Raw genomic sequence first — 20,267 nt, forward strand, 5'->3', positions numbered from 1 at the left:
CACAGAATATTATATAAATTTAATAGTAACCATGGTAACAGCATACAGTCAAACCTTACACTGTATATACAAATTGTGCAAAAAATATATATATATATATCACATTTCTCCCAAAAATGTACATTTTGTAAACCAGTTCGAGATAAACAAATAGTTTATACTAATCATACACCCATATCACATCTTGTTAGGTTAGATAAAAAACAATTAGAATCTGCTGTCTACACCAGTAGAAAAGACGACTTGTCAAACGAATGTCGCAACACAGGATATTTGGTTAGGTGTCCGGAAGAAGCTGGAATTCCTGCTCTGATCTACAGAGGTGTCCGGGAGAAGCTGGAATTCCTGCTCTGATTTATAGAGGTAGGAAGTTGAATATTTAGTTGGGGGGGGGGGGGGGAAGGGAGAAGCTGGACTTCCTCCTCTTGAGAATAATTTGAGAAATTGGTGTGTAAACCCGAATATAAGAAACATTTTCATTAGCTACATGTACATCACCCCTACCAACAAAATTAACACCATTCACAAACAGAATAAATATTACTAGGAGTCCACTGGAATTAAACGGCTAATCATTCACCTAACCTCATATTAACCTTAATTTGGTTTGAAGCTAGTCATAAAGATTTACTGCCTTTTACATAAATCGCAATTTGGTTTGATTCTGGTCAGAAGAGTTACTTTCCCTTCCCTTACATAAAACCTCAATAACATGTAAATGGTGAATTGACCACCCTAATAACTGAATATAAATCATAACACAAAGCATTTATAATATACTAACACTCATCATTATAACAACAAGTGATTGCCATGCAAGATACGCCCACATTCCGCAAGGGATGGACGGAAACCATCATCTCATTGTTCTAATGCTTCACATCGAATTTAAAAAAAACAATTAAGTTACAAACTGATAAAGACCCCGACACCTGGTGATAAAGACCCCAACACCGGGTGATAAAGACCCCAACACTGGGTGATAAAGACCCCAACACCGGGTGATAAAGACTATGTTTTATAGATATTGTCCTTATTAGTCAAAGGTATTGCATAGTTTTAGGGAACTGTCTCAAATTTGGGGCAATGAGAGAGAGTGAAATGGGGTTTAATGTCCACTTGACACAAACTAGGTCATTTCGGGACTAACATATGGTTTAATTTTTTATTTCAATAATTCACTTGCGCGTAGGGGTCTTTAGCAGTGGGATGAAACCGGAGGACCCGGAGAAAACCCACGAGATTGGACAGGCAACCCTACTACTTGTCGCATACAACCGGGATTCGAAACCACGCCAGTTGACTCAATGCCAGGCCTTATGATACAGTGCGCATGTGCTAACCATTCGACCATCCACACTCCCTTGGGGCAATGAACCATGATCGAAATATACCAAGGGCTCAGAACCAGCAGTGAATATCTTCAATTTTTCCCATCTTAATTAAAGCCCACCAACATAAAACTGTTTTGGCCAGAAGTGGATATCTGGCACATGGTCGCTTCTAGCACCAAAAAGCTAATGACAGAACTGGTTATGTGTCACAGATTCACTTCTGGCTGGACTGTTTTGTGGTATTAGGAGTGAAAGCCCTTGATTTATGATATATTCCCAATGTCTATTGGGTAGTAACAAAATAACCAACAGTGAATATACATGATATCAGCCTCATATAAGATACAATGTTTCAATAGTGTTCATTATAAACAGTGATGCAGGAAGGACAGCTGTCTAGTCGTTCAGATGGTACAGATGGTCTTGTGTACACATTGGCGTGCACGTAAAAGATCCCTTGACAGTTGGAATTCAATATAAGAGTAGGCCGTAGTGCCGCTGTCCAGGCAAAATTTTCTCATAGCCTGTCTTCATTAGCCCAGTTTGGAGCAGAACAGTAGGACGTTAAACAGCATTTCATTTCATTATAAACATAAATATTCATGTTAATAAATTCAGAAGTAGTATATCCATATAAGTGTTTTTAATTTTACAAGATATGTCTACCAAAAATGCAAAAATTTGAAGCAATAAATCAAATAATTAAGTAACTCAATAGGTAATCGAAACCATCACTTAAAGCCATCGTTTACTTTTTCTAAACTTGGCTTATCCAGATACTTGAATATTGGGACTTTACCACAAAAAACATATGGGGACCATAAGTTTGTATTGATGCAAAGAGGTTCCATCGAAATCCACACAGTGGTTCAGGATTTTGATACAGTTTTCCACACAGAATCTATCTGTTTGATTCCCTGAAATATATCTGGGACAACTCCCTTTTATGGAATGCATTGATCAAAGTAATAAATTATTCCCTAGTTAGTAATTCTTCCCATATTTTTAAGCACCAATAACATAAATTGTAAAAAACGCATAAAAATAAATATTCGGTTTGTCTGTCTGTATGGGCTCTTGTCCACTCAGTACAAACAGACCACAAAGAAAAAATTGAACTTGGAAGTCATTTACATCTGATGTAATACACGTGTATTACTACACATATGATGTAATACACACTATGACGTAATACACACACATATAATATGACATAATACACAAATAATATGATGTAATACACATAATATATCACGTAATACACACATAATATGATGTTATACACATATACTACGACGTAATACACACATAATGATGTAATACACATATAATCTGACATAATACACACATAATATGACGTAATACACACATAATATGATGTAATACCCATATAATATTCTGTAACACACACATACTCCTACACATCTGACATGAATATAACCAACAATAAATACATGAATTAATCCAACTTTAAATACAGACATTTTTATCATTGCACAGATGTTGATTTGGTATAAAGTAGACAAGGCATTCAACAGTCATAATAACATTAATTAATCATTTGGTATGAATAAACAGTCATAATAACATTAATTAATCATTTGGTATGAATAAACAGTCATAATAACATTAATTAATCATTTGAGAAAAACAAACCTATCAAGAGAGAGGGAGGAATGAAACCATGTCACTTGGCAAAATGGCATTTCTTGTGATTTGTTGGACAACTTGACCAATTAATATACCAATACCCTAAACAAATATACCCCTACCCCGGCGGTCCTAGAGATATAATCAACCCCCTGTCCTAGAAATATAAACAAATACATATTTCTCCAAAATCTGACTGAAATCCATTCAGCGATTCTGGAGAAAACCATGAATCTGTAAATATTGAACCGAAAGCCAAAAGATAAGAAGAGACAACTGTGGTAATAATAGCCTGATGTATCGCCGAGGTATATAATTATAGTATAATGCCCCCTTCACTGACATACAAAAGCAAGAACAGATAACTCTAGTATTGTCAATAAGAAATAATAGCTAGAAAAATAAAGTATATAATGCCCATTTGGCTGACACTTGCTGTGTATTCCTAATGTTAAAATACTCGTTCAAAATGTTGGTCTGTTGGGGGTCTAGCCTGTTGAGGTTGAGGAACATGTCCGCGTCTCCTAGGTGGCGCCAGATATTCAAACATAGATTGATTGTGTCGAGATAACATGATAGACAAGTCAGACGGTGACGGATCTTCCCAGAAAAAATCGTGATTAAGCGCTGTATCACAATCGACACGCTTCAAGGGATCAATTTGTAGCATTTTATCGAGGAGATCTAACGCAAATTGGTCTTTGACGTAGGGTTTTAACCTCTCTTTCACTTTACGCTTCATACCCTTTGGAACTTCTAATTTATCGTATAGGTCAAGTTTATCACAGTCGGGCCACACTTCCGGACATATTGATCCACATAGTTGACTAATTAACGTGATCTGGTGTTGTTCTGTGTTACCTTGCATTATGGGGCTTCGTGTCCACATCTCCGCCATTATACATCCAGCGCCCCACACGTCAATCGATGGCCCGTAACTCCTCTCCCCTAGCAACAATTCAGGTGGACGATACCACAATGTGACAACACGATTCGTATATCGTGGTGGACCTCCTTTCTGATTCAAGCTGCTGTAGGCTCGAGCTAGACCGAAATCAGCAAGTTTGAGAACTCCATTTTTGGTTATCAGCACATTGGCAGCTTTCATGTCCCGATGTAGAATTTTATTTGTATGTATAAAATACAAACCATTTAATAGCTGCTGCATCACACGTTTTATATCTCCTAATGTAAACTTGACGTTGGCGTTACTCAACAAACCTGCCAAATCATGTTCACAAAACTCAAAGATGAGGTAGAATGTGCTCTTAAAACGGTTGTATGGTCCTGCTGAAATAACAATACGACTTCTAGTAACATGGAGTTTAATGGACTATGGTTCTCCAACAACTGGGCTAATGAAGACATTTTGAGGGAAATGCCCATTCTTTATCGAATTCCAATGTTAAGGGTTCAATGCAAGTCAACATGTGCACAGGACGTCCATTTTTTTTCACAGACAAAGACAGAGAGACAAATGGGGTTTAACTTCCGTTCGACACAAACTAGGTCATTTTTAGACTAACATATGGTTCAGTTTTATGTCATTAACTCGCATGTGCATAGGGGTCTTTTAGCCTTGGGAGGAAACGGAAGGTCACAGAGAAAACCCACGAGGTTGGACAGGCGACCGTACTCCTTGTCACGTACAACCGGCGATTCAAAACCACGCCAGTTGACTCAATGACAGACCTTATGATACAGTGTGCATGTGCTAACCATTCGGCCATCCAACCCCCTACAGGACGTCAGGTTTTTTCACTAAGGGAGAGAGAGAAAAGGGGTTTAACATCCGCTTGACACAAAATAGGTCATTTCGGGACTAACATATGGTTCAGTTTTATTTCATTAACTCGCTTATGCATAGGGGTCTTTTAGTAGTGGGAGGAAACGGGAGGACCCGGAGAAAACCTATGAGGTTGGATAGGTGACCCTATTTATTGTGACTTGACTCAATGACAGACCTTACGATACAACATACACTTGTTAACTCAATACATCCAGTCTTGGTCAATTTATATCAACACTGATGTTGTTATCTTACCGTGAATAGATGGGCTTCTGATATCCAATATTTAAGACAAAATGAACATTTTTAAATTGGCACACAAATCTCACGAACGACACACGTAAAACTTAACTGAAATGTTTCAAGTGTGCGACATTTTTATTGGCTAGGATTAATGTCCAAGTACTTATCCATCATTGAAAATATAGTTTAGTTTTAAGGTCCGTAAAGAAAATATACATTACCTCGACTACGACATATTTCTATTAATTTTACAACATTTTCATGATTGAGAAGTTGAAGGATTCTAATCTCTCTTAACGCTGTGATGGGAAACTGTTAAAAAAAAAAAGTATACTTAAATATATGTTACATAATGGCTATCAGAAGATAGGTTGCCAAGCAACGAAACATAAGCCACCCAGCAGCTATGATCTACTGACAGTCCATACAGGTTGTAGACGTGCATATGCCATACAGTGTGCTATGAAGGAAATTTTGTCCTAACAGCGGCATTAGAGCCTACTCTTATATCAAATTCAAACTGCCAAGGGATCTTTTACGTGCATGCCAATGTGTAGGCCTACATGGGGCCTTGGTTCCCACCTGAACGACTATCCACTATCCCTTGCCAGGCCCTTCGTCCTGCCCCACTGTCAAGGAGGAAAATCTCGATGAATTTTCAAGACCAACGCAGAAAATCGAACCTGGGTCCTTCTGGTTAATGAGCCAACGTCTTACTCTCTGAGCCACTGTGGCTCCTGTACTTCAAGCGAACAAGGACTGTAACTCTAAAATGTTACCATCTAGATTCAAATTGTAATGTAGGCTATATATATAAAAAATGTTACATCAGACAGGACCAGAACGATACCATTTGGTTTCATCATTTGTTTGGTCCAACCCTAGCATGTTGGGGTCTTTAGAAAGTACAGGACCTGAATGACCGGGGAAAAAACCCACAAGGTTCGGCACGTGTACAGTTGGGCTGGAAACTCTGCCACTTAACTAAATGACAGACCTTATGATCTGAAGAACACTCGACAAGTGATTTAGTCCAAACTATTAAATTAAAATCTTCTGAATTACCCACCCCTTCTTTTTCATTTTCCATCAGAACTTTCTTCATGGCCACAATTCTTTTTGTTTTTCTATCTCTTGCCTTAAAAACTTCACTAAAACAAAAATATTCAAAATAAATTGTTGTTTAGTGTCATTAAGCAAGCAATTATCACCATTATTTCAACTAATATGACAAGATTTATAAATTAGAAGTTATTGTTGAAACAATATACCGTGAGACGGTATATACATGCCAAGTTTCGATTCTGAGTACTTTAAATTCTGTACCGCATATCGGTAAACACAGTACCGTACCGATTTATTTAACCACCTGTTTTCCTCTTATAATTAACTGTTATGCAGATTTATGTTTGCCTGTAGTTCCTCTGAAAAGGTTGCCTGTCCAACCTCGTGGGTTTTCTCCGGGTCCTCCGGTTTCCTCCCACTGCGAAAGACCCCTACCCGCAAGCGAATTATTGAAATAAAATTAAACCATATGTTCGTCTCGAAATGTCCTAGTTTGTGTCGAGTGGACGTTAAACCCCATTTCTCTCTCTCTCTCCTCTGAAAAGGAGGAAAGATGGTTTCCAGCAATGAAAGCTTTGCTTCGAGTGAACCACAAATTACGGATATGGGAACATTTTAGATTAAAAATACCAGATACAATGTTACAATGTCTCCCTCATTATACAGTGTGCCATTAGGGAAATTTTGCCCGGGCAGCGGCACTACGGCCTACTCTTATGTCCAATTCAAACTGCCAGGGATCTTTTACATGCACACCAATGTAGACATGGGAACTCGGTTTTTCATCCCTTCCGAACGACTAGACAGCTGTCCCTGTCATGCCCTTCATCCTGCACCACTGACAAGGGGAAACCACGTCTCATAGTCAAAATCCTGATGAATTTTCTCTGCCAATGCAAGGATCGAACCCACTTAGCCATTGTGGCTCCCGAGAGAAAGTGAAATGGGGTTTAACATCCACTCGACACAAACTACAGGTCTTTTTTTAGACCGGACGAAACTCACTAGGTTGGACAGACGGCCCTACTCCACTCCAAGTGGGGGATCGAAATCAGGCCACTTGAAGTTGATGATTCAGTGATAGACCTTATTATTATAATCGAACGCACATACAAGTTACGACAATTTGGCCATCTCGCCCCAAATGTGATAAGCTTCTTTAATTGCCCAAATAAACAATCCTACCAAGTTTTACACAAGTCCATATTGATTTTTTTTTTGCCCACTCCCAATATAAACAGCAATGGCAATGGAGAGGAAATTCGAAATGAGAGATGACAGTAGCCTAGGTACATGTACATCATATGTACACACGACTTCATTGGCCATCTGGATGAACATGATGTTGATGATGATGATCAAAACCAAGGAAAGGCCAACCGCCAAGGGTTGGTTCATTTTATTTTATTGTATGCAAACTAACCCAAACGTTCCCTGTCCAATCTTAGTGAGTTTTTCATATTTCTCGCTGGCATTTTCACAATATGGGAATTCTAGTTCTTCCATGAGTTTGGCGTGGCTACTCATTTTAAAGCCGTAAGTTCGATCGTTACCCAACACAGGTGAGCAGAAAGTTTCAGAAATAGTTCATGTGTTCTACGTCATCAAATTGTGTGTATTAGCCTCAGAAACATTGACAATAACTAGAAATTTTTATCGTTATACCAAGCATTTGATTTAAATAGTTTAGTTTTTTCAATATATATAAAATTAAAATCAAAATGTCACACAAATAGATGCTATACTTTATAAATTTGATTTAGTGCTGTAAGCGGCGTAATATGTTTTACTCAAATATCCAGACATACACACGTTTTTCAACAAAGTGGAAACCAAAGAAAACGGCCTGGAGTAATCCGAGCTATTTGTATGACGTAGTACGCACCGGAAACCAATATCCTAGTTTGAGAATTTGTTTTAATTTAATTGTGTGAAAAGGCAACAATTGGGAAGCGAACATGCCAAAAGTTGTATCTAAAAGTGTGGTGTGTACAGACACTAAAGATCAAGAAGAATATCAGGGAGAGAAACCTCTCTATGTCTATTACTGTATCTGTGGTCAAATGTCGCTTATTTTAGGTGAGCTCCAAATCCACAGGTTCCTTTACTATTTTTAATGTAGTTAGAGGGAACGGTATCCTATCTGTCCCTGTTAAACAACAACATGAAAATACCGGTCTTCCCCACCTCTATTCAAAGGCTATTTTGGAATCCCCTCCTTCTGCTTTTCACCATGATTCTTTATTTTTCGCCAAAATCATTTGGCCTAGTTGTAGTACGTTGACCTGGCTGGTACCCGGACCAAGACCAATCGGACCAAAAAAAAGACCACTCGGACCAAAACGGAGACCACTCGGACCAACCTAAAAGACCACTCGGACCAACCCAAAAGACCGCTCGGACCAACTCATTTATGTTGGAAGACCACTCGGACCAATATTTATGTTGCCCCTCGGACCAATTAATTTAATTTGGAAGACCACTCGGACCAACCCAAAGGATCGCTTCTCGATCCAATTATTCACTTTATGTTGGAAGACCACTCGAACCGATATTTTAAATTAAATAAATATTATTTATTAAAAAAAACAATACAAGGAAGCGAATAATTTATAGGTAAATCTATACATAATTTAAAAATGTCATCATTCCTTACATAAGAGCAAATATTCATATTTATTACATCAACAATTTATAAAATAATTTTTTATTTTTAATATGCCCGTGACATATGGTACAGGTAAGTAGCATATTCATATTTATTACATCAACAATTTATTAAAAATTTTTTTTTTTTTTTTTTTTTTAGTTTTTGATATGCCCGTGATATGTCTAGTGACCTATTCGCTGGGACCGTAAATTAACCCACATTTCTTTAATAGTTGGCTTGTGCTGATTGCTTCTTCACTGTAAAGTTTCCAAATCGCAAAAAGTTTTCCCTGAATTGAACAGGTCCGTCTTTTTTGGTGTTTTTTTAATTTCCCTTCTGCCTTGGTCGAACTAAAGAATCGCAAACTATACACGTATCAGACATTTTGACAAATGATAATGAAATATATATTTTACATGTTTATATATAATTTAAGCGCTTGGACATTACTCCAATCACACCAATTAAAAATGAATCAATTTTCTTTCATGTGCTACATCTACTGTACTTAATTACATTGTAACATGGGTGAGTACATTATCAACACATACTAATGTATTAATCACTACTCATTTATCGTTGTTTTGTTAATTAATCTTCTTTGATGTGCTTCATTATGATCAAATACCACGGGTAAGTACATAACACTTATAATTTTCATATTAAAACAAACACAATTTATTAAAACAACAATTTATTAGCGATCCGAGTAGTAGTAGTCATATTAAAACAAACACGATTTATTAAAACAACAATTTATTAGCAGTCCGAGTAGTCATATTAAAACAAACACAATTTATTAAAACAACAATTTATTATTGGTCCGACTAGTCATATTAAAACAAACACAATTTATTAAAACAAAACTTTATTATTGGTCCGAGTGGTCTTTTTGTTTGGTCCGAGTAGTCTTTTTGTATGGTCCGAGTAGTCTTTTTGTTTGGTCCGAGTGGTCTATCAATTGGTCCGAGTGGTCTTGGTCCGAGTGGTCTTTGGTCCGAGTGGTCATGCATTCACCTGGCTACTTTTGACTTCTAACCCTAACCCTAAGTTATGTAGCCGGATCAATGTACTGCGGCAAAATCATTTTTATATTTTAACCGAAGAAAAGGTATAAAAAGTAACCGGAACGTGTCTTGTTTTGTGCCAGCATTGAATACAGATCTTGACAAAAAAAGTTATCCAACACTTGTTAAATTAAAAAGACCAGTAAAATCAAAACGATACCAAGACTCGATACAATCAATTATCGTTGAAAAATATACCACCAACCACTTGGATTGTTACCAAATCAGCAGGGCTACCGACAACCACTATCACAGCGCAATTTGTGATATATGATATATTTTGTCCGTTGCTACTTGCTAATCAAAAATGAAAATCAAACATTTTTGATTCGCAGTATATGTAACTGTGAATCATTAGTATGCCGGTCATTTTGGATATTGACGTGGAGATTTATCCACATTGTGACATTTTCTTCTCGAACTACCCAGACACATATACCGGTACTATATAAAACGGGACATAACTCTATGAATAGAGACTATTAAACCGGAAATAGGGAATCAAGTAGTGCTACTTATGCTGCGAGACATGTCAATTTTGAGTAATTATATCAGTATTCAATTTGAAAAGATAAATCCAGTGTATCCCCGACGTACTGTTAATAAAATATAAAAAAAATAAATGCATGTAAACGTATTGTAAAATGAGAAATCAAAGTAAGAATTCACGTAAAATATTATCTATTGTTTATATTGCATGATTGTGATTGTAGTTAATTAATCAAGTTTATTCGTTAATTACTGCGTGTGTCTGATTGAACAAAAATAGTAGCACACGATAAAAAGCAGACGAAGTTGTTTTCTAACGAAGAAACAACAATTAAAATGAGTGGGGCTTCGGAAGCCACTGCCAAGAATTGGCTTCAGACAAAAGACCTATCCCAAAGTATACCCTCTGGGTTGTCTGGTTTTCTTCTTCTGCTAAAGATATCTACACAAATTTTCAAAATAAAATTGTCCCGTATGTTAGTCCCAAAATGTTTCAATTGCTGTCCCTCTCATATTTCTGGCTTCATCAATTGAGTTAGAATTTAAGTTAGAAAAACATTCAGTGATTAATGATGTGTAAATTTCAAACGTTTTTGTTTCAGATTGTCCGATGGAAAAATTACCGCTAAGGAAACGAGATGGATCGAGAGTGATCGATGGAAATAAACATGCGCATAAATTAACATGTGAACCTGATAATATAATTTATCTACAGAGGTTTGTCTTTCAAGTTAAATATATGAGCAGGTTTTATATGCCATCCATCTGTCCGTCCAGATTTGTATATTATCTAAGAACAACAGATAGTGAGCGAATATTGTTGTGAACCAAAGTTTGTCTGTGCATCCACATTTTTCATTGGATTATAATAAAACTTGATATGTCACTTTATGTCCATGAGATCTTATCTTTGAGTGAAATTCTTTCAATTATTCAGCAAGTTATTGCCCCATGATAGGACAAAATTAAATTGTTAGCGGTCACATTTTTCCCCCCCGATTTTGATGAAACTTAAAATGTACATTTACAAGCTAAAGATAACGGTTCGTTTCGATATTCGTGCTTGTCCTGGCTTAACTTCCTGGATTGTGGTCCCTGATTGTACGAAAAATCGTGTTTTATCTTGTGGTCCCTCTAGAGGTCACAATTTTTGTCTAATTTTAAAAACCAATAAAATACATCACCATTACACCCTGATGATGGTGGAGTTCGAAATTTGGACTGAAACTTGCCCGCTCCTCGTAAGCAAATAGTATAAAAGTATGCAAGCTTTTGGACCCTCTAGTGGTTACAATATTCATCCGATTTTGATGGAACTTAAAATGCACGTTTATATCCCAAAGATCTCTGTTCCTTTCGTCATTTGCACATTTCGGTTCCTAGCTTCCTAAATTATGGCCCCTGATTGTATGACAAATCACTTTTTTAGCTGGCAATTTTTATCCGATTTTAATGAAACTTAAAATATATCCTAAAGATCTTACAGTAGTTCCTTTTGTTGTATGTCAGACCGTAGCATTCTGGATTATAGACCCTGAATGTTAAAAAAATTGCTATTTCAGATTGTTCTCTGACCATCTCTTGCAAAATGTGGGCGTAGAGACTGTTCGTTGGGATTGAGTCTTAAACAAAAATGCCATTGGAATTGGGAGCAGCAGGCGTTCAATGAGTAAGGTGTTGGCGCCCTATCCTGGAGGTCCCATGTTTGACCCCAGTGTTAACCATGAAAGTTCATCAGTATTTATTAGTGGTGCAGATGGGATGGAAAACAGAGGTTCTTTATACACATTGGCATACATATGACAGAACCTTAATAATTGGAATTCAATATAAGAGTAGACAAATAGTGCCACTGTATGGGCTAGATTTCCCTCATAGCGCCACTGTAAGGGCTAGATTTCCCTCATAGCGCCACTGTAAGGGCAAGATTTCCCTCATAGCGCCACTTTAAAGGCTAGATTTCCCTCATAGCGCCACTGTAAGGGTTAGATTTCCCTCATAGTGCCACTGTAAGGGCTAGATTTATCACATAGCGCCAATGTAAGGGCTAGATTTCCCTCAAAGCACCACTGTAAGGGCTAGATTTCCCTCATAGCTCCACTGTATGGCGTAAACATGTCTTCCTGACTTCAGAATATTGTGGATGGGGGAGGAGAAACACACGAGCACCGTCTTCCCAGTGTTCATGAATAAAGTTTAGAGTACATTACTCAGTTTAATTTTGAAATGTTAAAATAATTGATTTCAGACCTGAGGGAATAGAGAAACAATACAGACAGAAATGTAAAAGGTACAGTATGTTTTTATACTCACATATTTAATATGGACATATTGTCTTTGTTTATTCACAAGGTCATGGTCTTTGGCTATACACAAGGTTGTCATCGTTCATCTGTCAACAGTAGGTCACAGGTCTGAATGTGAATTTCATTAGTTCATGTTAATAACTTCTACAGTTATGACTCTTGTTTCACTTTGTTGAACCTTACGAACATTCTATTAACAGCAGTTATCATCCGATCTGTATTAAATTTATATGCATCATTTAGATTTATAAAATCAAGAATCCGATAGAATTCAGCAATTTCTGTTAATAACTTCACTCTGTATTAAATTGATATGCTTCATTTAGATGATCTGTAAATTGTTATACGTGAAAAGTGAACAGAGTTATTCCCCTTGATTACAAAAGTTTAACCTGTAATTTATCAGAGAACCTTTCTCTTTGATTACTAGATTATACAAGGTATGAACGGAGGTGCCTGACAAAGGACCACATATAGTTGTTCAGATTGGGTGATTTGGTGTACCCGTAAAAGAACCCTTGACAGTTGTAGTTCGAAATAAGAGTAGGCCGCTTTCTGGGCAACATTTCCCTAATAGAAGACTATGTCTGTCTTCATTAGCTCGGAGTGAGTAGAAAAAAGTAGGATGTTAAACCCCATTTCATTTCATTTTGATTATACAGTCTTGTTACCCTTAAAGACTCCATTATAATCTTTATGAAATATGAAAAGATTGTCCAGCTTGATTTTCAACGATTTCCAACAATCACTCACAAAGTTATATCCCTTGATCTCTGTAAAAATGTAAATGATATAAATTTATTATGTGTAGATGTGGTTTATGGTTATATTATCATCACCAAGGTAACAGTAATATAATATTTGTTATAAATGAAGCTTTAAAGGTGGAGAGTGAAGGTATTAAAACAGATATTTATACTCAGTTAGCCAAACCTGTGAAGGTAAAATATCTTTTTTTATATATTCCTTACACTAGAATCTAATTTAATAAACTGTATTCTAGGTATGACAAATATTAAATCATGTATTTAGGTATAATGGTATTAAATCATGTTTTTATGTATGAGCCTATGAGAATATTAAATCATGTTTTTATATATAAGGGTATTAAATCATGTATTTAATAATCTTTTTGTTTGTGATTCATCAGGTGACGTTAACTAAACACACGAAAAATATGGGTAAATTTAGTTCCGTAACAGTTTCTACTATTGACGAAGAAGAAGATGAATTGGAAGCTGTAAGTTCAACAAATTATAATTTATTACCTGTCCAAATTTAATGTCAGTACAGCATAAACTGTCATCACCTGTGGGGTGGGGGGGGGGCAATGGTTTGATGACAGTGCTATGAGGGAAATTTTCCTCAGGCAGCGACACTATGGCCTACTCTTATATCGAATTCCAACTGCCAAGGGATCTTTTACGTGCACGCCAATGTATACACAGGACTTCAGTTTTTCGTCACACCTGAATGACTAGACAGCTGTTCTTGTCAGGCCCTCTTGACAAGGGGGAAACCATGTCGGAAAATCCTGATGAATTTTCACGGCCAATGCAGGGATCGATTCAGTCGAAGAAAATCAGAGAATTATTCCCCTCTCCCCCGCCCCCAGATGTTCAAAAAGTAAAGGTTCATGATTTTTCCTAAACAAAGTTTCTTTAAAGGGACAATAACACTCTTGCTGGCTTGACAGCTCCAGAAAATAAATAATAGCCTTATTCTAAGTACTAGATGTGTTACACATCTATGTTGAGATTCTGGTAGGGTAAAAAAAAAGTCCAAGAGGGAAACTCATTTGCATCTTGTATTAGACCACTGTAGCAATTAAAATCCGAAAAAATTAAAATCTTGTAAAGAGCCCTTTTCCGGAAATGAAAAAAATGCGCGCCTCCGGCTCAATTTCACCATTAAAGACAATTTGCCCCTGACTGAATCCACAAAATTTGATAAAAAGCCCATCCAAATGATGAATACGAAGAAAAGGATCATAATTAATTGATATTTAACTTTTATTAAACATTCTCCACTAAACATTCTCCACTGACTTAGATATTATTCCGACATTAAAAGAATCATGTATACTACAATCATGTAACACATTATACAATAATTTCAACCTCTTATCTGTGTCTGGAGCAGTAGGTTACCACGCACTGCAAGAGCTTACTGGCGTACTCCGTGTGCGTTAAATCGCGCTTGTATCCGCCCGTTTTCCACAAGGCATTAAAGTCATGGTGATCGGATTCTGAGGCTTGTTCTGACCAAATGCCTAGCCCTTTGTCGAACACCTTCCGTTCGCCTATGGGCAGTCCAGTTTGCTCTTTTTCGAAAATATTTTTTTGGGCCTCTAGAAATTGGGTAATGTGTGCAAACACCGCATGACGCTTGCTTGTGACCGATATTCCTAGATTCAGGTATGCCTTCCGAAACTCTTCAATGCGGTCTTTGTAATTAGTTTCGGCCTTTCTTCCAAAACAACTCTTTCGCACTTCGTTGAATGACTTCAGCGCCCGAACAACTTTTTGGCCCTTGAGCCCTATCTTCGCATTCTCGATCAGTATTTCCAGCAATGCTGTGTTTTCCAATAGTTTTACACACTGAGGGCCGTTGAATTCGCCTCCGTGCATTGGAGGCCGTCGAATACCCAGCTGGTTTGACCAGTCAAGTGTGCCAATCTAGCATTCAGTCTGTGTAAATATATTGTTGATCTCATCATAGAGGCGATTTGTGATACCAAGAAGCACATGTAACTCCATAACGGGTAAAATATCCAGAACCAAAGTTTCATCCGGTAAATTTCTGGTTAGCGGTGGTTGGATGCAGCTTTTGTAAGCTGCTGCGGACAACGGTTTCGATCCGTGATGCATTGATGCTGCCTCTTGATACTGGGAGGCGTTTTGCCGAATAGCGCCGAGAGTCCTCAGAGTCATGGTTTCGGGGGCTGCAAACTGTCGTTTCGGCGTCTCACACCAGGGGCAGGGGCACGCTGATGAATGTGAGCCTAATCCAAGAAACGCGTTGGCCAGTTTCATATCAAAGGCCGCCATGAAATCTACCCTTTCAAGTCCGAGTAAGTCCATTATGGCAACCCTTATTTAAAGGGAAATGACCACCAAAATACTTGGTCCTGCGTAATTTGTCTTGCTTCATGATTAGAAAATCAAAATAAACCACAGAAACTACAAATTGTCGCTCATGTTTGCCGTATAATCAAAGGAACGCGTATAAGCGCGCAGGAGGCGCGAAAAAAGTGCAATTCTCGTGAAGGGCTCTTTACAAGATTTTAATTTTTTCTTATTTTAATTGCTACAGTGGTCTAATACAAGATGCAAATGAGTTTCCCTCTTGGACTTTTTTTTTACCCTACCATAATCTCAACATAGATGTGGTTAGTGTCCTACCTGTTGTGTAAATTATCCATTACATCCTATTTTACTTGTCCAGATGGTTTGAAAATATTTTTAAATCCAAGTCACATTTGAAAAGGTTTACGTTAGGCTTTTCAAATCATTTAGTTGAAGTTTTCCAATTTTTTAAATTAGGTGTGTTAAGATGAAATTTGTATCATCAATTAATTGGAATATTGTAAAATAGTACAATTTGTTGACCAGAATAAAGATTGGGACATATTATTCAGTTACAACAAGAGTGGTATTGAGCCTTTAAGACATAAGTCAAACCCCCACTCACAAGTTTAAATGTTTTCCTTGCATGACTTGTTGAAAATAATAATAATGGGGGGCCTGACAAGCAACTGTCTATGTTTCACAGTTTGATTCTAATTATGTGTTTGTTTTGTTTTTATCTCAACAGAAAGAAATAGCTGATTCCTACGCTGCTAATGCCAAAGTTATAGAGAAACAGTTATTACGGAAAGGGATGAATAAACGTAAATTATTAGAAGAAGCTGAGGCGTCAAAACGACCAAAAGGAACCTTGATAGACAAATAATAAACATGAATTTAATTTTATTTGTACAGACAATATAATTAAGTAAGACTGTTTAAAATGTTAAAGTGATAGTTTAAGTCGTGTCATATTAAGACTGGATATTCAAATCAAAGTTCTAGTAATATAGAGGTGTGTTGATTTACCAGATTCAAACCCAAGCATGGACTGTAAACGTCTCCGAGGATAAACAGGACTGTGTGTGGTGTTATAAAAAACCCAGTGACAAGATCTTCCTGGATAAACAGGACTCAAGCGTGAAGTGTAAAAATCTTCCAGGATTACCAGGACTCAAGCATGAAGTGTAAAAATCTTCCAGGATTACCAGGACTTTATTGTCAGAATTGATAGAATTAAAACTAAAGATATAACTTGCACAATTTAGTGATTTCATCCACGCAAGCAATGAGATTAGTATTCTATTAGTGGTGGGGGTCACCTGTTACAGCTGGAGGATATTTGAAAATATTAATATCGCGATATTGTTTTAAAAATCTTCAATATATTGTCACTATTGCGATATTTTTGTGCACTAAGCATTAAACTCAGTAATTGTGTATCCATAAAATTGTACCTTGTGTTATTATATGTTAAAAATCAAGGAAGACAAGCAAGTGTTGTTTAATATCGGGTGCTATTCCTCTCAAACAACAATCTCTCTTATTCATAGTTTAAATATGGGCCTTGAATTGTTTTATTAATCAACCTGCATCATACTTAATATATTTTATTTAACCAAAACCACGTTATTTCTTTTTCCACTACTTCGTTGTCTGCCATTTTCAGAACTTTTGTGAACATACCATTTTTACATATTTTTGAAACAGGTTTCGAAGAGTTTTGGTTCTGTTATGCAAGATCTTTTTCGACGTTCCAAAGTAAAAGTTCAGTTCTAAGACCACCTAAAGATACATTTTAAATGTTCCTATTATTAAACATGCATTATGCAAGAGCAAAATCTGCTTATTACAAGTCTTTCTTTAGGCCTGAAATGTTATCTAAATTATCAATTAGACATTAATTAACTTATCCAGACCATAATAAACTCTCGATGTCAAGGCTAGCCTTCGATGTTGGCTGGATTAAATTCCTATATGCCGCTAACGGCCGTTGATAATTAAATCAAGAAAAGCGGATAATCGAGACTTGCTTTTATTGAAAGGGTGATTACTTTCGATCATTTTCAGCTTATTTTCATGATACAAGAATGGCTGTGCGTTCACTTTCAGTGCAAATGAACTCATTTGACCTTTGACCTTTGGGTCTGGTTTTGTGCCCATTTGATGGACACCCTCCGCACTGAGCCTCCAGACTAATATTGCAGTGCAAACGTTGGTAGCTGGTCCGGGCAAAATCGATGCCTTTTACTCATGTCATGTCTTCGCGTACTATTTTATGAACCTATTTACACTAAATAGGAAATATTTATTATCCAGATATACTTCTAAAACTTTTTTTTTCTGAATATTTTAAAAATTTGTTTTAGAATTGAATTTGCAGAAGAAGATAAGTTAATATTGTGAGCTACATGTAATTAACCCAATGTTATTGACGGCCAAGCTGATCGGTTTGATGTACTTTAACACTGTCAACAATTTGTGTCCCTTTTCGCCCATCATGTCGTTGTCACTTCTGTCCGTTCATCCGTTATTAGTAATAAGTAATTCTCGACTAAACAGTTTGATGGATTTCGATGAAATGTAGTAGACATGTTGCGAGGGTGTTCAAATACACGGACATCACAGAGGGATAAATTTAAATATTTTTGACTTACATGTACTCTCTTAAAGCTTTTTGATTTTGATACAAATGTATGAATGAATGTAATTATGCTGTTTAGTTTGGTGTTATTCGAATTTATTCAAATAAAGCTGCTTGACCCCACAGGGTTGGGATCGGGGCACAATTTACCCAAATCTACCATTATTCCAACTTATAAGATTAGAATTTATATCTATATTCACTAATCTATATTCTTGATGCCAAATTGTCATTTTTAATTGAAGACAGTAACGTTTTTGTGTCAAAATGACCTCAAAATACAATTTCCAAGATTGTTTTAACACATTACAATAATTTTTATGGATATTTGAAAATATACCCTCCTTTGTTCTCAAATATCATTTTTAATTGAAAATCGTTGTGTTTTTGTGTCAAAAATGCCCCTCAAAATGTGATTTCTGAGCAAGTTTGGAAGGTTTAACAAAGGGACATAACTCGTGTTTTGCATGGAATCTCTTGCTTGGTAATTGCATATTTAGAGACAATTTTGAAACAAAAACATTATGATTTTAAATTAAAAGTATATAATCAAATACAGATATAAATTATTATCATTATAGGAGTTTAAATAATGATGGATTTAGGTAAATCGTGCTCTCATACAAGAACCCTCGTCAGTTTAAAGACACTGTGACAGTTGAAAATAGAAGAAGAATAGACGGACACTAAAATACTGTATGTTTGTTTCATATAAATAAACAATAATAAACAATACCATTCAGAATGACAGAAACATTGTGTCAGACATTAAACCCCATTCCATTCATGAGAACCTTTATTTAATTTCAACCTTATTCTTTGATGAAGGGAGCCACGGTGGCTAAGTGAGTAAGACGCTGACTCGCTAGCCTGGAGGTCGCGTGTTCGATCCCTACATTGGCCGAGAAAGTTCATCAGGATTTTCTGACGTGGTTTTCCCTTGTAGGTGGTGCAGGACAAGGACAGCTGTCTAGTCCTTCGGAAGGTACAGAAAACCGAGGTCCTGTGTACACATTGGCGTGCACGTAAAAGATCCCTTGGCAGTTGGAATTCGATATAAGAGTAGGCCATATTGCCGCTGCACAGGCAAAATTTACCTCATAGCACACTGTATGGCGTATGCCCGTCTTAGTTAGCCATGTATAAGAGCAGAACAGTAGCACGTTAAACCCCATTTCATTTCATTTCTTTGATGGTTTTCAACCAAACAAGGTCACCCTCAGCTAGCCTTGAGAATGGTTCAGAGCGGGTAGGGGCCCACTGATGATTTGATCCTCCTGTTTCCTCCTGAAAATGAAGGACAGGCTAGGGAGAGAAGGGCTTTGGACTCCTTCCTGGACCTAGGCCGAATGTGGATGGCCGCATGGTTAGCATGTGCGCGCTGTATCATAAGGTCTGTCATTGAGTCATCTGGTGCGGTTTCGATTACCCGGTTGAACATGACAAGGAGTAGGGTCGCCTGTCCAACCTTCTGGGTTTTCTCCAGGTCCTCCAGTTTCCTCCCACTGCTAAAAACCCCAATTGAACCATATATTAGTCCCGAAATGACCTAGTTTGTGTCGAGTGGACGTTAAACCCCATTTCTCTCTCTCTAAGTAACCACATGGTTAAATTTAACAACAAGTTCAATAACCAGCCCATGCGATGGTTACCAAATGACCTAGTTTCTTTTGAGTGGATGCTAAACCCTATTTTTTGAGAATTCTCCACCGATTGATTACCGTGCTACTAACAAACTACCACTCGTGATAAATTTGTTTTAAAATCCCTTAGTATCGGCCTCTACCTTAGGGCCCAGCAACTAACTCCATATATGTGATATGTTTGGAAACAACTTAAATTAGTCAAACTTCTTCTGGAAATGAACAACTCAATATTTGCAGCTGAAATTTTGAGACAAGGTAAAATACATGATTCCTCTGTAATTTGGCGCTTAAATTTCATATATACACAGACTTTTAT

At 36.9% G+C, this 20,267-nt stretch overlaps 2 protein-coding genes across 3 annotated transcripts; one reads left to right on the plus strand and one right to left on the minus strand.

The window, feature by feature from the left end:
• Nucleotides 1-29: 29 nt before the first annotated feature.
• Nucleotides 30-7,664, minus strand: LOC126808545 (cyclin-dependent kinase 9). Of its 2 annotated transcripts, none has more exons than XM_050533386.2 (4): nt 7,505-7,664; nt 6,086-6,167; nt 5,238-5,328; nt 30-4,271 (listed from the first exon to the last, which is right to left on the minus strand). In XM_050533386.2, the coding sequence occupies exons 1-4, from the start codon at nt 7,606-7,608 to the stop codon at nt 3,436-3,438; spliced, it is 1,113 nt and encodes a 370-aa protein (XP_050389343.1). In that variant the 5' UTR covers nt 7,609-7,664; the 3' UTR covers nt 30-3,435. The 2 variants fall into 2 exon arrangements, with proteins under 2 accessions (XP_050389343.1, XP_050389342.1); XM_050533385.2 differs by having other exon boundaries at nt 30-4,274.
• Nucleotides 7,665-7,944: 280 nt separating this feature from the next.
• Nucleotides 7,945-18,383, plus strand: LOC126808561 (STING ER exit protein). Its single transcript, XM_050533405.2, has 6 exons — nt 7,945-8,160; nt 10,890-11,004; nt 12,536-12,577; nt 13,405-13,534; nt 13,744-13,833; nt 16,410-18,383. The coding sequence occupies exons 1-6, from the start codon at nt 8,040-8,042 to the stop codon at nt 16,545-16,547; spliced, it is 636 nt and encodes a 211-aa protein (XP_050389362.1). The 5' UTR covers nt 7,945-8,039; the 3' UTR covers nt 16,548-18,383.
• The last annotated feature ends 1,884 nt before the right edge of the window (nt 18,384-20,267 follow it).

Source organism: Patella vulgata, chromosome 1 (genome assembly GCF_932274485.2).
Source record: "Patella vulgata chromosome 1, xgPatVulg1.2, whole genome shotgun sequence".
NCBI lineage: Eukaryota > Metazoa > Mollusca > Gastropoda > Patellidae > Patella > Patella vulgata.

What these genes read in the sequence shown, in the direction of transcription:
- LOC126808545 (XM_050533385.2), bottom strand. Translation starts at nt 7,608, where the DNA reads ATGAGTAGCCACGCCAAACTCATGGAAGAACTAGAATTCCCATATTGT. An exon ending in ATTGGACAGGGAACGTTTGG is followed by an intron (nt 6,168 to 7,504) that starts GTTAGTTTGCAT and finishes TTTTTGTTTTAG; the next exon opens with TGAAGTTTTTAAGGCAAGAG. An exon ending in AGAAATATGTCGTAGTCGAG is followed by an intron (nt 4,275 to 5,237) that starts GTAATGTATATT and finishes TTGTTATTTCAG; the next exon opens with CAGGACCATACAACCGTTTT.
- LOC126808561 (XM_050533405.2), top strand. Translation starts at nt 8,040, where the DNA reads ATGCCAAAAGTTGTATCTAAAAGTGTGGTGTGTACAGACACTAAAGAT. An exon ending in AGTTAGCCAAACCTGTGAAG is followed by an intron (nt 13,535 to 13,743) that starts GTAAAATATCTT and finishes GTGATTCATCAG; the next exon opens with GTGACGTTAACTAAACACAC. An exon ending in AAGAAGATGAATTGGAAGCT is followed by an intron (nt 13,834 to 16,409) that starts GTAAGTTCAACA and finishes TTATCTCAACAG; the next exon opens with AAAGAAATAGCTGATTCCTA.